Here is a 19876-nt window from a genome sequence, read left to right as displayed (position 1 = left end):
ACTTGGCAAGTCAGTTACATTGGTCTGCAACTTTCCGTGGTGCTATGGCTGTTAAGAGAGTGACAAGATGGCTGGATAGTGGCTGTGGCAGCATATTTAACCTTTATTTAACTAGGCAAGTCTGTTAAGAACAAATTCTTATTTACAATGACGACCTACACTGGCCAAACTTGGATGACGCTGGGCCAATTGTGCCCTGCCCTATGGGACTCCCAATCACGGCCGGATATGATACAGCCTGGATTCGAACCAGGGACTGTAGTGACACCTCTTCCACTGAGATGCAGTGCCTTAGACCGCTGTGCTCTGTAGGGTACAGAGATCGGGTAGTCATTCAAAAATCATGTTAACCACTATTATTGCACAGAGTGAGTCTCTGCAACTTACATGACTTGTTAAGCAAATGTTCTTCTCCTGAACTTATTTAGGCTTGCCATAACAAAGGAGTTGAATGCTTATTGACTCAAGACATTTCAGTTTTTCATTTTGTATTCATTTGTAAAAAATAAATAATCTAAAAGCAAAATTCCACTTTTACATTATGGGATATTGTGTGTGGATCAGTGACATATATCCATTTTAAATTCAGGCTGTAACACAACAAAATGTGGAAAAAGTCAAGGGGTGTGAATACTTTCTGGAGGCACTGTGTCTTTAGAAGATCCTACACAGTCAGGTACAAGTCCCTGGACTGCACAGTGATACGTTGCAGTTACCTGCACTGCAGCAGAATCATACCAGGTACAGTCCCCAACCTGCTCCCCTCTTCTTATGTGGCGACTAGAAGAGTAGGCAGTGTTAGGAACGTAGAAATAGAATGGACAGAACAGGCATAGTTCTCCATGTCATTGGGAAATGGATATGGTTGGCAACCTATTGGACATGCTTCACAGGGAGCTAGGAAATGTCAGGCATTAAAGTGCTTAAAAAAGATTTATTCATTCTTAAATAGATACAATTGTTCACCTAACATCCAATCAACAATTGTTCATTGCTTTTAGAGGACAATGCCCATTCTAATAACTATGCTTGTGTTCAGGTGGCAAACTGTCATCATATCCCATATCGACCCCTAGCCATATGTACTTGTGGAGATCTGAATGGATAAGACAGGCGTAAGTAATATGGTAATAGCTCCAACTTGCGCTGATTGGCTGAATGACATTTTTCCATATTGCTTACACCAATCTTCTCACATCTCTACTAGTGAGGCAGAGGTTGCAGGGGCTAGGGGTTGATTTGGGATTGGGCCCATTTGTCATCTATAGGTGGTCTGCTGGGGTTGTCTGTGCTACATGGAAAAGTGGGCATGGTAACTGGAATAGGACCCGGTGCAGACGGTCCTAACTGATATGCATCCGCTAATCCCTGAGGTGAAAAAAAAACAGTTGATGTGAGGTGTAGCCAGAGCTCAGAGGACAACCAGTATCAAGTGGCTCCGGGGTGAAGTTTCCCCTTGGTAGAGATCTAGGATCAGGTTCCCCGCCTCTAATCCTAACATAAACCACTAGTTGGGAAAATGCAAAACTGACCCAAGATCAACACCTTACTTTTAATAGCTGTAGACGGACAGACAGACATTTAACCAGGAGAACTCCCTTATTGTTACGAGCTGGGATTTGTAGTTCCCTAACTGCTCCTGGGTAGTACAGAAACTACAGAGATAGGCTTCATGTGCGATTCTCCTGATTCACAGTGCCCCCCTGTGGTCAACTACTGCAGCTTGTTACAAAAATATACAAAAAAAATGACTTCTGCTGCAGCGACCAAAGTTAGGTTGACTTTTAAATGTGCAACTGTTGGAAATGTACTGCGTTTCGATGGTGTGGTCGATGATATTCCCTGAATTGTTTTCTCTAGTGAAGAGTAAGGCCAGAAATGGACACAGGTAAGATTTGGGAGTTGACTTGGGAGGTGAGTAGAGTAAGGTAGGCAGTGATGGCGGAGCAAGAGAGGCACAGCAAAGCTCTTGAAACGAGAAAAATAACGGCGAACAGAATTTCGGAAGAGTGCCGATTGGTACAATCCTAAACGTATAGGTGTGTGGTGAGTAGAACATTGAGGGAGAACAGCCTGAACAGTGCAGGAAATGTATGATCCATCCACCCCTCCCCACCATCTTCTGTCCAGGTGCCAGTGGCTATATGTTGAGAGACTATACTGGGCCTCTCTTCTGCAGCTCCTGGATAAATGCTGAAAGAGAAAGAGGGGGGAATTAGTGAGAAAGAGAGAGGCTCCAAAATTCCTCACATATTATCCGAACCTACAAATTATTTATTTTAAATACCTCATGGATTAATATTATTTTCTCAATTCTCATCATATATATCAGTATGACTTATTCTGAGATATGATTTGTAATAATGAGAATTGAGAAAATAATATTAAACCAAATAAATAATGTGTGTAAAAGGTAGATAAATATACTGCATTGGCTGGAGCAAAAATGTATTGCGATTCTTATTGACTGTACTGCTAGTAACAAAATAAGAAAACGCTAGGGAGTGCTTCTTGAATGGGATGGGCCAAATCAGGAACTCACCCCCGATAATTTCATCTTTCACTTTATGGAGCTCTTTTCTCACTTCCTCAAGGATATCCTAAAACACACAAATCAAAATAGTATTATCATCTGAGAATGATGCCACTAGATTGTCTTTATCTGACACCATTAGTAGAGGAGCAATGGCCTCCTGTTATGTCTAGTCTACATGACAGTAATCCTTTAAAACCCAACATAAACAGGTCAAAGGTGGAGCTTACCTGCTTGATTCTCTCCATCTCTGTGTCTTCACTGCCTGTGCTGGCCGTGGTGTTGTTCACTGCCTTCATCCTGATAGAAACACATATAAACAGAGAGGGGAGTGAGAGCGATGGGAGAAGGAGAGAGAGCGGCGAGACGGGAGTAAGAGCGATGGGAGGAGGAGAAAGGGAGAGAGGAGCGAGAGCGATGGGAGAAAGAGAGAGAGCGGCGAGACGGGAGTAAGAGCGATGGGAGAAGGAGAGAGAAACAGGTAGAGAATGGGAAAAAAAGGAGTGAATGGTGGGACAAGATGGGCAGAGAGCGGGAGGTCAACAACAAAGACCAAGGATATGGAAGCTCAGTTTGGCCAAAAGTGGCGGGTTGTTACGCTCCCGAGTGTGGCGCGGTGGTCTAAGCCACTGTATCTCAGCGCTAGAGGCATCACTACAGACACCCTAGTTCGAATCCAGGCTGTATCACATCCGGCTTTGATTGGCAGTCCTATAGGGCGGAGCACAATTGGCCCAGGTTCGGCCGGTGTAGGCAGTCATTGTAAATAAGAATTTGTTCTTAACTGACTTGCCTAGTTAAATACGCTGCCACGGCTGCTATCCAGCCATCTTGTCACTGTGGTAACAGCCATAGCAGACCAATGAGGAGTGGATAATGCCCCTCTGCTGGTGTTGTACAGACATAGAAAGTATTTTCAATGGTCAGTGTGGCATGACTTTGGCTACATTACTTGCAATAGTTTTTTTTTCAACTATGTACTAGTACACCAGATTTAACTTATCATAGCCACTGATCTTGAGTTAATCCATTTTGTTTCCAAATCTGAGGGGGTGAGACAATTGTTCGACTTGAGAGAGGCACCAGTCCAGAAACAGACCCTAACCTCTTGGCACTTGATGTAGATATGAAAGAATTGGACTGGTACTATAAACAATATGCTAGTTTCCCTACCTTACCCTCTGATAGGCTAAGTGGATTTTTTTTTTTAACCATATTGCTTATACCCATCCAATCCCTTCAAATCTACACCAATGCCTAGGGCAGGTGTAGGAAACTAGATTTTTGTTGGGTAAATGGTTGGGAGGCCGGAAAATAATGTGTACATTGCAAATTGACCACAACCAAGGCCAAAAAAAGATTGTATTTGAAAAAAAACATTTTCATACCTTGATTACATTGAGACACGATCACCTATTTTTGTAATCGTGGGAATACTTGGGAACAGATTTCCTAAATCAAACTCCCTGTGATTTGTTTGTATTTTATTTTTTATACCAAAAATGAAAATCCCCCCCAAAATAATAAATATAACTTTTTTGTGTGTGTGTGTGTGTGGGGGGGCTAAATAAATAACTTGCGGGCCGGTGTTGTCCCGCGGGCCGCCTGTTGCCGACCCCTGGCCTAGGGTGTATAGAGGGTTGTTTCTGGGCTGGGCCTTGTCATTAGCAGGAGCAGGACAAACATGCTTAGTCAGAGGTCATAGTAAAGGCACTTACAGCAGGCTTAGTGCAAAGCCGCGGCAAAAAGACACTGTTGACTGAAACCATCTCTTGCGCTAGTTTTGTGACCCTTTTTTATACCTTAACAAGACCGAAAATACAAAAACAGAGAGTACCAAATACATGACCAGGCCTTGAGGATTGCTAGGACCTAAAGCAGAGTGTTTCTCAATCCTGGTCCTGGAGAGGTGCACATTTTAGGTTTTGCCCTTGCACTAAAATACATACTGGATTCAACCAATCAATCATCATCATCATCATCATCATCAAGCCTTTGAATAGAATCAGATGTGTTAGTGCTAGGGCAAAAACGAAAATGTTCAAAGCATTGTGTTGCTTAATCCCTTGGCACAAGAGCCCACACGCAGCACACAGGGCTGTTGGTAGTTCCCTAGTGGGACACTCCAGGGTGAAGTTTTCCCTTGGTACAGATCTAATATCAGCTTCCTCTCCCCAATCCTAACTTTAACCATTAGTGGGGGGAAATGCAAAACTGACCCAAGACCAGTGTCTAAGGGCAACTTCACCCTACACCAGTGGAGTAGCTGCGGAGAAGCTGTAGACAGACATGGAGCGCCAGCATTAGGGTCTAGGGATAAGGGTAGGGTGGGGCAAATAGGGTGTACCTGGGCAATGGGGCAGAGGATGGAGATGAGGGGGCGGGAGGAAGAGCAGGGGTGGTGGAGGTGGGGCTGCTCTCCTGCAGCTGGGTCTTGGTGGTTGAGTTAGTCCTGTTTGAGACATGCAAGATTCTCTAAAAACACGCTCTCTTTACAGAGGTGGGATAGAAAAAGATAGAATTTGTGCCTGCCTAGTTTTGTCCCCCCATAGAAAACATAAAAACAATTATTGTAGAAAAGTAATGAACAGGGGGGAGGTGAACTGGGCTGTAATTTCCTGCACCACAGGTACCAGAGACGAGAGTGTGGTGGTGTTAATTGTGTTGATGTTCAACTGACCAGGGAGTTCCCTACCTTGGAATGGTGGCTGATTTCTCCCACGGTCTCCTGAGGCTGTCTGTCTTGGCAAAAGGAGATCATGAGAATTATGAAACATCAAAGAATATATATGATATTTTAGTCAATAAAAAGGCCAAAAAATGCTTCACAGCATTTCAAATCAGACAAAGGAGAGAAGAAAATTCATATGAGACAAGAGATCTGGGTTATATTCATTAGTGCACACCGCAGAAGAAAAAAAATAGCAAAAGAAACCAAAAATGAGTATGCACATGGGGGCTGTTTCTTTTTGGACAAGTTCAGCTAGTCCATCCCCGTTTCGGTGCGTTTTTGTTCATTTGGTGGTGCCTAATGAATATTTCTTGAAAATATATGCTTTCTGGAACAGCCCCCATGTGCACACCCAGTCAAATACAGTAGTGAATGAAGACTTCAGTGGATCTACTCACCACCTTGGCCTGAGGACTTTGAGGAGTCTTCCTAAAAGCATAAAATGACATTGCTTCATCCCTTTACCACAGTGTGACTTGCAGCTTACACACACACACACACACACACACTCACTCACTCACTCACTCACTCACTCACTCACTCACTCACTCACTCACTCACTCACTCACTCACTCACTCACTCACTCACTCACTCACTCACTCACTCACTCACTCACTCACTCACTCACTCACTCACTCACTCACTCACTCACTCACTCACTCACTCACTCACTCACTCTTAAGGATTCATTATGAGAGGATTGTTGTCTCTACTAAAGATGATTTACAATAGACTTACATTGCTGGGCACATCCTTCTTTACGCCTGGATTATCTGACATTTTCTTCCTGTACAAAAAGACAATGAAGAAGACAACAGCTTAGCCTCTGCAATCTTACGCACGCAAAGCCATATGATCGTAATCACACACACACACACACACTCGACAAACACAAACACTTGACGTAAACACTCATCACACACTCGTCCAGCCCCACATGTAACAAAGGCTAAGGCAGTGGCTCACCGTCGGGCCAGGATGGCACTCATCTCCCCCATCAGATTTCCTCCCCCACCACCACCTCCTCCTCCCGATGGAGGAGGTGCTGCCGCACCACCATCCTCCTACAGAGATAAACAGGCTCTTTCAAGATGCAATTTTTTTTCTTCCCTTCTTTCCTTCATTCTTTAAGGAAATCACTGATATGACAAAGATTTGTGAAAGATGGAAACTATGTCTTCACCTATATCCACTCACTTACAGACCAGTGATTACCTCAAGGGAGGAAGGAATGAAGCATTTGAAAGGTGTCCAACTCACTGAATATACAACAATGTTGTAACGAAAATCATTAAGCCAGAATAGTTCCTGTTAAGAAAAACTTGAACGGCTATTTAGGAAATAAGTGTTCCTGGTCTCCAAAGCTTGGAAGATGTGACATGATTATAAATTAAAGTTGTAAATGAAAAAAAGGCATTTATTTTGTGTTTCATTTCTGTATGTACAGAAGATTTGGTTGGGAATCATTGATGTCACTGATTTTCAAGCAGATTTAAGTCAGGGCTGAGACTAAACCATTCATGAACACTCAACACCGCTTGGAAAGTCATTCACGTATGTCTTTGGCATTAACTTTTGTGTAATTGTCCCACTGAAAAATGAAACTATCGCAGGGTTAGGTTTCAGAAGACTATGACAGGGTTTCTGCCAACCTTTTTACCTGGACTTTGCTCCTTTCATATTTAATTTGACCCGAGTTAAAAACGAGAGGTTTGGGTCAAATCCAATACAACACGAGTGAAACTCTGTATTGCCAATTATTGTGGTGGCATCATCATGTTATGGGTATGCTTGTCACAGGCAGGGACTGGGGAGTACTGTATGTCAGGATCAAAAATATGAAAGAAGTCCAGGTAAAAAGTTACAGGAAAACCTGCCTCAGACTTCTGAATAGCTAAACTTGGGACAGATGTATTTTTCAGTGGGACAATTACACACATTTTAATGCGTGAGCCACACCAGAATGGAGTGTTCTTGAATGGTCCAGTACAGTCTTTATTTTTTCTTGAATATTGCTGTCCATCAATGATTCCCAAACAATTGTAGTTAGATGTAGCAATTTTGACAAAAACAATAGATATATGTTGCCCTAAGAGTTGTGCAAAGTTGGTAGAGTCTTATAAAAATAAAAAACTTCACAGCTGTAATAGCTGTATCAACTGTGGAGTGCGAAGACATATGCAATCAAGACATCTTCGTTTTTTGTTATTCATTTGGAAAATGTTCTATCATTTCCATTCACCTTGAAAAGTGTGGGCAGGTTCTATAGATCTGTAGGGGGAAAGATCCAGTCCTTATTAGATGTATTTGTAAGACAGCTAATGTGTAGACTGTGCTAAGGGTGTATAGACTTTCACTAGACACTGTAAACATTATTTATTTATTCTGCTACAGCAAATACAGTGTCTCATAAACCCATGTTCCCTGGGTACCCTGAAGATGCATGACACTATAAAAATCAAATCAAATCAGGCATCAACAATGGAATATGGAGTAAAAGGGGCGTGTTTGTGCAGGCGTCTTTAAAAAAAGACAACTATATCATATTGGAGTGGTTCTTGAGACGTTAAACCAGGGCTCTCCAACCCTGTTCCAGGAGAGCTACCCTCCTGTAGGTTTTCGCTCCAACCTCAGATTATGACCAACCTGATTCAGCTTATCAACCAGCTAATTATTTGAATCAGGTGTGTTAGACAAGGTTTGGAGCGAGAAACATCCGGGCCGGTAGCGCTCCAGGAACAGGTTTGGAGTGCCCTGCGTTAAACACTTCTCCAAGCCTTGTAAGATCTGGTCAAAGGTGCAGTATGACTGCGATAAATGCAACCTGGAAAACGGCCATGTCTCACCTTGGCCGATTTGCGTAGTTTGGTTCCTGCTAGGGCTGCAGCTAGTCCCCCGGGCCCACCGAGACCCCCTCCATCGCCCCCTCCTCCTCCTCCCCCTCCACCAGACTGAGGTGGGGCAGGTGGGGCCCCAGACCCAGGGGGTGGTGGGGGGCCAGGTGGGGGTGGGGGGCCAGCAGGTGGGGGGCCTGGGGGTGGAGGCGGTCCTGGGGGAGCCGGGGGGCCACCGGGGGCAGAGGGAGGAGCAGGCGGGGCTGCAGGGGGGATGGGTGCGGCCTGTCTCTCGCTCTCCAGCCGCTCTCTCTCCTGCTGCTCCTGCCTCTGCAGCTCCAGTCTACGAGGAGGGAGACAGAGTTCTTTATAAAATAATGTTCACACACAAGTATAAACGCAGGGACACACAAAAGGTGTGTGTACAATGTGAGATCAGTGTATTGTAGTTTAGAGTGTGTTACTATAGATTAGTGTGTATACAGTATAGTAGATTAGAATAATATGTTATTTAGCAAACACTTTATTCCAAAGTGACTAACAGTAGTGCTTGCATTCATTTTCATATGGATGGTATCAGCAGGAATGTAGCCCACTACCCTGGTGTTGCAAGCGCCCATGCTCTACCAACTGAGCCACAGGACCTGAGTGTGTAAGAGTCAGTATTAGGTTTAAGTGACACCTAACATGTTTGTTCAGACACCAGTTTATACCAGTCTGCTCTATCCCATTATCAATGACCAGGCGATACTCCCCAGTAAACCTGAAATACAGTGTAGACATTGTTAATGTTGTGATGACTATTGACTATTGTAGCTAATGACTATTGTAGCTGGAAACCGAAGAGTTTTAATGGAATATCTACATAGGCGTACAGAGGCCCACTATCAGCAACAATCACTCCTGTGTTCCAATGGCACGTTGTGTTAGCTAATCAAAGTTTATCATTTTAAAAGGCTAATTGATCATTAGAAAACCCTTTTGCAATTATGTTAGCACAGCTGAAAACTGTTGTTCTGATTAAAGAAGCAATAAAACTGGCCTTCTTTAGACTAGTTGAGTATCTGGAGCATCAGCATTTGTGGGTTCGATTACAGGCTCAAAATGGCCAGAAACAAAGACCTTTCTTCTGAAACTCATCAGTCTATTCTTGTTCTGAGAAATTAAGGCTATTCCATGCAAGAAATTGCCAAGAAACTGAAGATCTCGTACAACACGATGTACTACTCCCTTCACAGAACAGCGCAAACTGTCTCTAACCAGAATAGAAAGAGGAGTGGGAGGCCCTGGTGCACAACTGAGCAAGAGGACAAGTACAGTGAAGTGTCTAGTTTGAGAAACAGACTCCTCACAAGTCCTCAACTGGCAGCTTCATTAAATAGTACCCGCAAAACACCAGTCTCAACGTCAACAGTGAAGAGGCGACTCCGGGATGCTGGCCTTCTAGGCAGAGTTCCTCTGTCCAGTGTCTGTGATCTTTTGCCCATCTCATTCTCAAACAATTTAATACATTTTAGAATAAAGCTGTAACGTAACAAAATGGGGAAAAAGTCAAGGGGTCTGAATACTTTCAGAATGAACTGTATATAACATTCTATTGGTTGCAAGAATTTTGTAAAATAATTATAATTGAAAAACTTACGTTTTGAATCCAGCGTCATTTTGTGTATCAGTTGCCATGGAATTGGTACATCGGAAACCTCTACCTGACTATTTTGCAATCTGTATGGAGAGCTGTAAATCATTTGGTCCCTAAATGAAACTGGTATACTTTTTTATTCATCACAATTTTCTTTAACCATTTTGGTCTTTAATGCAGGGCCGACAGACAAATTTCTTACTTTCTCCCTCTTCCACTTGCCTCTCCCATTTTTGCGGTAATGCTGCAATTAGTTGGTTGTAAATTTGGATAGAGCAAACATTTCCATATATTTTTGTGAGCCGCATGTGTGACATAATTGAAAATGGTTGTTTAGCAATGATCAACAACCAATTGAGAGAGCTTGACGAATTTTGAAAATAATAAAATGGGCAAATGTTGTACAATCTAGGTGTGCAAAGCTCTTAGAGACTTACTCAGAAAGACGCACTGCTGTAATCGCTACCAAAGGTAATTCTAAAATGTATTGGCTGGGGTGTGAACATTTATGTAAACAAGATCTTTCTGTATTTCATTTTCAATAAATTAGCAAACATTTCTAAAAGCATGTTTTCACGTCATTATGGGGTATTGTGTGTAGATGCATGCATTTTTGATTTATTTCATCCATTTTGAATTCAGGGTGTAACAACAAAATGTGGAATAAGTCAAGGGTATGAATACTTTCTGAAGGCATGTTTATTCTGTTCATTACTCTCCCATCTGTAATGTTCAGAATTGTAGGCATGTGAACTGATTGGGATGATTCAGTCTACAGTCTAGTCCAGTCCTTCTCAAATAGTGGGGCGCGCTCGGGCTCGGAGCGATGCCAGGGGAGGCGCGTGTGACCCCGGGGAACATGCTTTTTTTTGCCGCAGGGAGTAGTTTTTTTTGCACCGAACAAGAGCACACAGCACAGAGCAGGAGATATGAAGTGCAGATAACAAACCCTTAAGAGACACCATGGAAAAATATTTAACAGGGATGAAAAGAAAGGCGGAGAGATACGGAGATAAACGTAAGTCTCCCGAAAGCTAAGACGAGGAAATATGACGAAGCGTATGTAGCGCTTGGCTTCACTGTGACTACGGTGGGAGACGAGGAAAGACCGGTATGTTTACTGTGTCTAAAAATGTTGGCAGTGGACAGCATGAAGCCAAATAAATTAAGGCGTCACTTAAAGACATTACACCCCAATCACGCTGATAAGCCGCTTGAGTTCTTTCAGCGAAAACGTGCCGAATATTGCCAACAATCGTCCCGCTTTGTGAATGCTACTTCAGTAAACCAGCGAGCACTGTTAGCATCATATAAGGTGGTGTACCAAATTGCTCAGTGCAAAAAACCCCACTCCATAGCAGAGGAGCTGATACTGCCTGCAGCATTAGACATGGCAAAAATAAAAACTATCCCTCAGTCCACTGACACTGTCGCCAGACGTATAAATGACATTGCTAACGATCTTAAAGAACAGCTGGTAGATAAACTCAAAAACAAACGTTTTGCCTTACAGTTCGATGAAGCAACTGACAGCAACAAAGACTATTTGTTTATCGCTTATGTACGTTTTGACATGACAAACTCCCTGTGTGAGGATCTACTTATTTGTAATATGTCAGAGACAGAGCCACAGCTGAAGAGCTATTCAAAATGCTGGACTGCTTCCTGACTGAGAATGGGCTAAAGTGGGAGAACTGCATTGGTGTTTGCAGTGATGGTGCACAGACCATGGCAGGGATGAGAAAAGGACTTCGGGCACTCATCAAGAAGGCCTCACCTAATGCTGAGTGGACACACTGTGTTATACACAGAGAAGCACTGGCATCAAGGCACCTTTCCTCGGAATTAAGGGAGGTTATGACTGACATTGTAGGTGTAGTCAATTTTATAAAGACCAGACCACTAAAAACAAGAGTCTTCTCTGCTATCTGTGAGGAGATGGGAGCTGAACATCAAGCTGTGCTGTTTCACAGTGAAGCAAGGTGGCTGTCACGAGGAAAAGTCTTGTCCCGAGTTTGAGCTCAGAGAGCAGATAAGAATGTTTTCGGAGCAGGAGCACAAGTATGACCTTGCAGAAATTTTTTGTGATGAGAACTTCCTGGCAAAACTGGCCTACCTGAGTGACATATTTGGAAAGCTAAATGAACTAAATCTACAGCTTCAAGGGAAAGATAAACACCTCCCTCAGGTCACAGACAAGATCAGCTCTTTCACTCGAAAGCTTGCAATGTGGGGCAGGCGACTTGATGAAGGAAATACTGATTCATTCGAGAACCTGCATGAATTTGTGAACACTACTGACTATGATGCCACCTCAGTGATTCCATATATTAAGGAGCATAGTTCATCACTGATGGGATTCTTTAAAAAGTACTTCCCTGAACAGTTCCCAATATGACTGGGTGAGAGATCCTTTCAATGCACCAGCTCCAACTGGTTTCAGCTCTGCAGAGGAGGACCAGTTCATTGATATGACGTCTGACTCCACATTGAGACTGAGGTTCACATCACAGACACTGAGTGAATTCTGGCTGAGTGTAGAGAGGCAGTATCCACTCTTAGGGCAGAGGGCCATGGGCATTCTTCTTCCTTTTGCAACATCTTATCTTTGTGAGACTGGCTTCTCTGCTGTTGCTGCACTGAAGACCAAGTACAGGTCCCAGCTAAACATTGAGCAGGAGCTGAGAGTTGCAGTATCATGCTTCAAACCCCGCTTCGAAAAGCTGTGCTCTGCAAAACGTGCTCATTGTAGCCATTAATCCTGACTTCCTCATTTTTATTTTAAAAAATCAGCACAAATTGTTTTAGTAATTTTGGTTTTATAGGTCAAAGTGTTTCATATATTGTGCTCCTGAGTTAATGTTGCTGATCAATTTGAATTTATTATTATTTATTGATTATATTTTATTTTATTTTTCAGTATCAAATGGTCAAAAAATGTTTACAGTTTAAATAAGGTTGAATTTTTTTTAACATTTCAGGCAAATTGATGCACTTTAAGTCTTTCTGTTACAGACTAAAAAACAATGTTAATAAAGTTATTCTTTGTTGTAAGTTGATCTATATTTATTTCTTTTTTCTTTTTTTGTTTTCTTTAATGTTAATAAGGATACAATGTTATGCAAAGGTGTACTTGTAACAATTGTATAGACAAATGATACTATTTACAGTCGCGGCGAAATGTTTACTTCTTCCTAGGGGGGGCGTAACAGAAAATAATTGAGAAGCACTGGTCTAGTCCAATATTCTGTACTTGTTGCTGGAATTCTAGGGGGCAGCGTTTTAGAACGGTCTATCTATACTGAGCATTGTGAGAGTAAAAACGTTGTGAACACCATTTACCCTAGCAAAATGTAAATAAGTATAGAGACTTATACTTAAAATACACAAATGATCTACTAAACAACAGTCAGATAGGCAATAGCCAAGTTCCCTTTCACCGGTCTTAGTAAAACAATAACAAAAAAACAACAGTTGCAATACTTTCATCTCCCCTCTGCTGACAGAAACCAGATCATCTGCACCCCCCCACCTCCAACTAAAATCATGTGAATGGTACCTCCTCTGTTGCTCCAGCTCCTCTGGGGAGGGTCCATTCTGGACAGGGCGGGGGAGAGAGGAGTAGCCTGAGGAGAGAAACAGACTGAGTGAGTGAGTGAGTATTTTAGCAGTCCTGTTAAAATACTTTACAAAATGCATCCTTCCCTTCTCCTTCTGGCAATAACTAACACCATTAGATAGATTAAAGCTGGAATCCTTAATGGTGAAACTGCCAAGTCCATTTGCGATATTACTGCAAACAGCAACTTTTTTCCTCTTCTCTGACATCATTGCATGCGCTATAGAACAGCAGAATATATACTGCAATTTGTTTTACCATCGACGCGCCGCTTCGTCAACTAAACAAACACAATGACAAAAGCGGTGGGGTGGACAATGGCGCTGTTTCACCTACTGCAGATTAAATCTTTAAGCAATCCAATCCGTGATTGCAGCGAGAAACAAAAGACAAAAAAAGGAACCAGGACAAAAAGTACCATTTATTTTGCAAAATGTTTTTTATATTTGATCCTATATTATAGATCCTACCTGAGTCAGTGAGTGCACTCAGCACCTCCAGGGCATGCATCATGCCGTTGGCAAAGAGAACAGCTTCCTCCTTGCTGCCAAAGTTCATCCCCCACACCTGCCGGCCTTCCCGCCACTGGTGGAAGTTGGCGGTAGCCTGGTTGTACTTCAGCCTCTTGTCGATTGGGCAGTTGATCACCACCTAGGAGTGTCAAACAGGAAGTAAAAAGGCAATGAGAAACTACAAGTGGAATGACATTATGCGTTCACTGCGAGAATGTGTGTGTGTGTGTGTGTGGAACCTAGATAGTCTTTATAGCCTTTGAATTTCAAGATCGTTCCCCTCACATCCCTTTATGTTCATCTATTGCTATTTATCGGATTATACATGTTGGTCCAATATGAGTATAAATCCTCTCTGTGGAACCAGTGACGCAGTGGTGAATTTAAAAAAAACAAGAGCCTTTAGTGAAACTGAGCTACTATGGTAGGCGAGGCTAAGTCTTGTGCTACTAGTGTGGACCTTCCATTGCCTTTCCAAAGCAACAGATCTTTTGAAAAAGATGCTACGCTAGGATAAGTTTAACTAAAGTAGCCTTTAGGTTAGCAGTGGTGTAAAGTAATGAATAAAAAAAATCATTTGAAGTACTACTTAAGTAGTTTTTTGGGGCATCTGTAATTTATATTTCTGACAACTTTAATTCCTCTACATTTCTAAAGACAAAATGTACTTTTTACTGGAATACATTTTCCCTATTAAAGAATCTTTAATTTTACTCAAGTATGACAATGGAGTACTTTTCCCAACACCGTAGGCTAGGCTTTGTTAGGGCTCTCTAGTGCTAGTGTGGGTCTTCCACTACCCTAGTGTGAGAGGAAGGCATTAGCTCGAGAGCAGAGGTAGTGTCACACAGTAAACAGAAGTGAGATAGGGAAGACTGAAAGAAAGAGGAAGACTACTGACACATAAAGCCCCAACAATACTAATGAGACTAATCTTGATGAGCAGAGGTTGCTGGCTGCATGTTGACATTCTGCAGCAACAGAAAAAAGGACAAAGCCTAACCCACAATCTCTGAGTGTGACAGCAAGGAAACGCACAGGGGACTGGTTCCCATATGGTGTTATAGCACCCACGTACTAACTCTCACAAGATTTACAGATGAGTCAGTCTAAAATTGTTCAAACCAGTCAGCTCGACTGTACAAAGAGGTCCCAGAAGGAAAATGTTTACCCTCCTAACCCAGCATTGTTCTCTACACAGTATACAGTGCCGTCGGAAAGTATTCCGTCCGCTTGACTTTTTCCAAATTGTTGTCCCTCAATCTAAAACACAATACCCCATAACGAAGGATTGGACATTTTCGCAAATTTATAATTAAAAACATAAACTGAAATATCACATTTACATAAGTATTCAGACCCTTTACTCAGTCCTTTGTTGAAGCACCTTTGGCAGCGATTAGAGCAACGAGTCTTCTCGGGTATACAAGCTTGGCACACCTGTATTTGGGGAGTTTCTCCCATTCTTCTCTGCAGATCCTCTCAAACTCTGTCAGGTTGGATGGGGAGCGTCGCTGCACAGCTATTTATGTTTTTCCAGAGATGTTCGATCAGGTTCAAGTCCAGGCACTGGCTGGGCCACTAAGGATATTCAGAGCCTTGACCTGAAGCCACTCCTGCGTTGTTTTGGCTGTGTGCTTAGGGTCGTTGTCCCGTTGGAATGTTAACCTTCACCTCAGTCTGAGGTCCTGAGCTCTCTGGAGCAGGTTTTCATCAGGGATCTCGCTATACTTTGCTCCGTGCATCTTTACCTCGATCCTGACGAGTCTCCCAGTCCCTCCAGCTGAAAAACATCCCCACAGCGTGATGCTGCCACCACCACCACCATGCTTCGCTATAGGGATGGTGCCTGGTTTCCTCAAGATGTGACGCTTGGCATTCAGGCCAAAGAGTTTAATCTTGGTTTCATCAGAACAGAGAATCTTGTTTCTCAGTTGGAGTCGTGGAGGTTCCAAACTTTTTCCTTTTAAGAATGATGGAGGCCACTGTGTTCTTGGGGACCTCTCAATGCTGCAGACATGTTTTGGTACACTTCCCCAGATCTGTGCCTCGACACAATTCTGTCTCGGAGCTCTACGGACAATTCCTTTTGACCTCATGGCTTGGGTTTTGCTCTGACATGCACTGTCAACTATGGAACCTTATATAGACAGATGTGTGCCTTTCCAAATCATGTCCAATCAATTGAATTAACCACAGGTGGACTCCAATCAAGTTGTAAAAAAATCTCAATGATGATCAATGAAAACAGGATGCACCTGACCTCAATTTCAAGTCTCATAGCAAAGGGTCTGAATACTTATATAAATAAGGTATTTCTGTCAGTCAAGGGTTCTGAATACTTTTCAAAGGCACGGTATATAGTACCAGTCAAAAGTTTGGACAAACCTATTCATTCAAGAGTTAGAATAATAGTGAAGACATCAACCTATGAAATAACACATATGGAATCATGTAGTAACCCAAAAAGTGTTAAACAAATCAAAATATATTTTATATTTGAGATTCTTCCAAGTACAGTCCCTTTGCCTTGACAGCTTTGCACACTCTTGGCATTCTCTCAACCAGCTTCATGAGGTAGTCACCTGGAATGCATTTAAATTAAGAGGTGTTCCTTGTTAAAAGTTAATTGGTGGAATTTCTTTCCTTAATGCATTTGAGCCAATCAGTTGTGTTGTGACAAGGTAGGGGTGGTATACAGAAGATAGACCTATTTGGTGAAAGACCAGGTCCATATTATGGCAAGAACAGCTCAAATAAGCAAAGAGAAACGACAGTCCATCATTACTTTAAGACATGAAGGTCAGTCAATGTGGAAAATTTCAAGAACTATGATGAAACTGGCACTCATGAGGACCGCCACAGGAAAGGAAGACCCAGAGTTACCTCTTCTGCAGAGGATAAGTTCATTAGCGTTACCAGTCTCAGAAATTGCAGCCAAAATAAATAGGCACCAATAAAAAGCCAATACTAAAAGGACACCAATAATAAGAAGAGACTTGCTTGGGTCAAGAAACCCGAGCAATGGACATTAGACCAGTGGAAATCTGTCCTTTGGTCTGATGAGTCCAAATTTGAGATTTTTGGTTCCAACTGCCGTGTCTTAGTGAGACGCAGAGAAGGTGACAAGATGATTTCTGTATGTATGGTTCCCACCGTGAAGCATGGAGAAGGTGGTGTGATGGTGCTTTGCTGGTGACACAGTCAGTGATTTATTTAGAATACAAGGCATACTTAACCAGCATTGCTACCACAGCATTCTGCAGTGATATGCCATCCCATGTGGTTTGCACTTAGTTGGACTATCATTCATTTTTCAAGAGGACAATGACCCAAAACAACTCCAGACTGTGTAAGGGCTATTTGACCAAGAAGGAGAGTGATGGAGTGCTGCATCAGATGACCTGGCCTCTACAATCTCCCGACCTCAACCCAATTGAGATGGTTTGCGATGAGTTGGACCGCAGATTGAACGAAAAGCAGCCAACGAGTGCCCAGCATATGTGGGAACTCCTTCAAGACTGTTGGAAAAGCATTCCAGGTGAAGCTGGATGAGAGAATGACAAACGTGTGCAAAGCTGTCATCAAGGCTAAAGGGGCTGCGTTGAAAAATATAAAATATATTTTGATTTGTTTAACACTTTATGGGTTACTACATGATTCCATGTGTTATTTCATAGTTTGTAGAATAATAGTGAAGAAATCAATGTAGAAAATAGTAAAAAATAAACTCTGGAATGAGTAGGTGTGTCCAAACTTTTGACTGCTACTGTATATACACACACACTGTATTAGTGGTGGTCACCAATATGGAATGTCCATATCGATATCAGTTGCATTTTTCCATTTGATATCATATCGGAATTTACTGTACTTGCCGTTTACCCATTTCTGTGACGTGAACTGTAAAATGCGTTTGATCTTTATTAGCCAACATATTGGTCGGGTCGCGACTGATCTTGATGAGCCACCGTAGTTGTTGCAAGCGTGGTTACACGTGGTCTGCGGTTGTGAGGCCGGTTGGATGTACTGACAAATTCTCTAAAACAACGTTTGAGGCGGCTTATGGAAGAGAAATGAACATTAAATTATCTGGCAACAGCTCTGGTGGACATTCCTGCAGTCAGCATGCCAATTCCACGCTACCTCAAAACTTGAGACATCTGTGGCATTGTGTTGTGTGACACAACTGCACATTTATGAGTGGCCTTTTTTTGTCCCCATCACAAGGTACACCTCTGTAATGATCACACTGTTTAATGAGCTTATTGATATGCCACATCTGTCAGGTGGATGGATTATCTTGGCAAAGGAGAAATGCTCACTAACAGGGATGTAAACAAATTTGTGCACCAAATTTGAAAGAAATAAGGTTTTTGTGCGTATGGAAAAGTTCTGGAATACTTTATTTCAGCTCATGAAAAATGGGACCAACAATACATGTTGTGTTCATATTTTGCTCTATCGATTATTAGACAGTGCATCTTCGGAATTTCTCTGTTCATGGTGTGTGTGTTTGTGTGTGTGTACACTAGTTACCTGCTGGTCACCCTGCATCTTGCGTCCCACCACTCGGAATGTGTTGGCTACGGGGTTGTGGTAGATCTGGACCCTGCTGATGGCCTGGCCCCCCTCACCCGCCGGCACCCAGCGCTTGTTACCATCATCATACTGCATGACCGTGGCTCGCACCTGGCAGATACTGGACTCACTGAGAAAGCAAGAGAGGGAGGGCGTTGAGAGAGAAACATGGAGAGTGAGAAGGGGAAGAAAGTCCGGGAAGTTCAAAAGAGATGAGGAGGCAGAGGAGAGTTATTTCCCTGTTTGGGATGACTGAATTAACACTAACAAGATAGTCCATTACCCCATGAGGAGTGCAATGCACAACTGTGGACATTGCTTTGTTGTTCATGTTGCTTTATGGCACAAAGATGAGGAAATTCATGATGGCTAAAACAGATATGCATAACACAAAGCAATGTTTTAAAATAGATATATGGTCACTTCTGCCTTTTTAGCACGCTTTTTTCTATGAAAAAAATTGTGACCAGCAGTAACACGTCACCCAAATAACTGAAGTTGAGTGAAATTAGTTGTGGGATGAGCTCAAGTCAAACTCGACACCACTAGGGCTATTACAGTGACTGTATTAGCCCTACATCGACAGTCACCAGTCATGGCCGCAGTTAAATTTCACGTGACCGCTGAGTCACCGTAACTAGGCTTCTCCAAAACTGCGCTGATGCCACTGATGGTCATTAGTACTACTTGCTAAATGGCCAGTCGCTAATGGTCTGGTACTCAGTGCTCTATTGTCCCTCTAATCACTCTGACAGCAATGCAAATGGAATCAAAAATCTAATCAAACACTTCATGAGAGCCCTGGCATTTGGTGTTTCAGCGGAATAGGACCACCTGCTGCGCAGCGAGAGCCGGCTCCTCATTGCTGGGGGGAACCAAAATGTTCAACATTGGTTCCCCATGTTGCGCAACATCCTCTATAGGCCATGCAATTTCGTGAAACAATTTTGATGACCTCTATTAAAAAGAGGATCCCATCAGCTTTCTATAGGCTAGGCCTACTATATTTAAATCTCAACTTTCCTCAAATTAAGCACATTGCTTCGTGTTATAACCGGAGTAGATGGCCTGGCTGGCATGAAAATGAACCGCAGGAAAATAATCATCCATTCTCTATTCAAGTGCATACGAATGACATGTATTTTCCCCCCTGCCCCTGTTCCACCCCCCCCATTTTTTGCGACTTTTTCAACTCATAGTCACATGCATCATGTAGCCTAGCTCAATGTTTTGATAAGGTTTTTAATAAAACTAGTGGCCAATTAATTCTAAGCGTAATCTATAAACCATAATCTACAGGCCTAGGACACCTGAAACAGGGTTCGAGAGCCCATAGCCTACAGAGTGAAACTTGTTCTTATTAGCCGAGTCATTGCTCAATCGCGTGTGAAAACAGAGTTGACTGGGCACTATTTAAAAGAGGATC

At 42.6% G+C, this 19876-nt stretch overlaps 1 protein-coding gene across 2 annotated transcripts in view; it reads right to left on the bottom strand.

Moving 5' to 3' along the window:
- Positions 1–564: 564 nt before the first annotated feature.
- Positions 565–19876, bottom strand: part of LOC120031834 (vasodilator-stimulated phosphoprotein-like) — a 32090-nt gene continuing 12778 nt past the window's right edge. For both annotated transcript variants that reach the window (XM_038977657.1, XM_038977663.1), the window contains exons 2-13: positions 18409–18580; positions 13828–14008; positions 13298–13364; positions 8112–8442; positions 6232–6329; positions 6004–6052; positions 5663–5693; positions 5229–5271; positions 4881–4985; positions 2764–2833; positions 2543–2600; positions 565–2193 (exon numbers count right to left, since the gene is read on the bottom strand). In XM_038977657.1, the coding sequence (XP_038833585.1) occupies positions 2156–2193; positions 2543–2600; positions 2764–2833; positions 4881–4985; positions 5229–5271; positions 5663–5693; positions 6004–6052; positions 6232–6329; positions 8112–8442; positions 13298–13364; positions 13828–14008; positions 18409–18580 (1243 nt within the window). In that variant the 3' untranslated portion in view covers positions 565–2155. The remainder of the gene's footprint in view (positions 2194–2542; positions 2601–2763; positions 2834–4880; positions 4986–5228; positions 5272–5662; positions 5694–6003; positions 6053–6231; positions 6330–8111; positions 8443–13297; positions 13365–13827; positions 14009–18408; positions 18581–19876) is intronic.

Source organism: Salvelinus namaycush, chromosome 3 (assembly GCF_016432855.1).
Source record: "Salvelinus namaycush isolate Seneca chromosome 3, SaNama_1.0, whole genome shotgun sequence".
Taxonomy (NCBI): Eukaryota; Metazoa; Chordata; class Actinopteri; order Salmoniformes; family Salmonidae; genus Salvelinus; species Salvelinus namaycush.
This window is presented reverse-complemented; position numbering and strand designations above follow the sequence as displayed.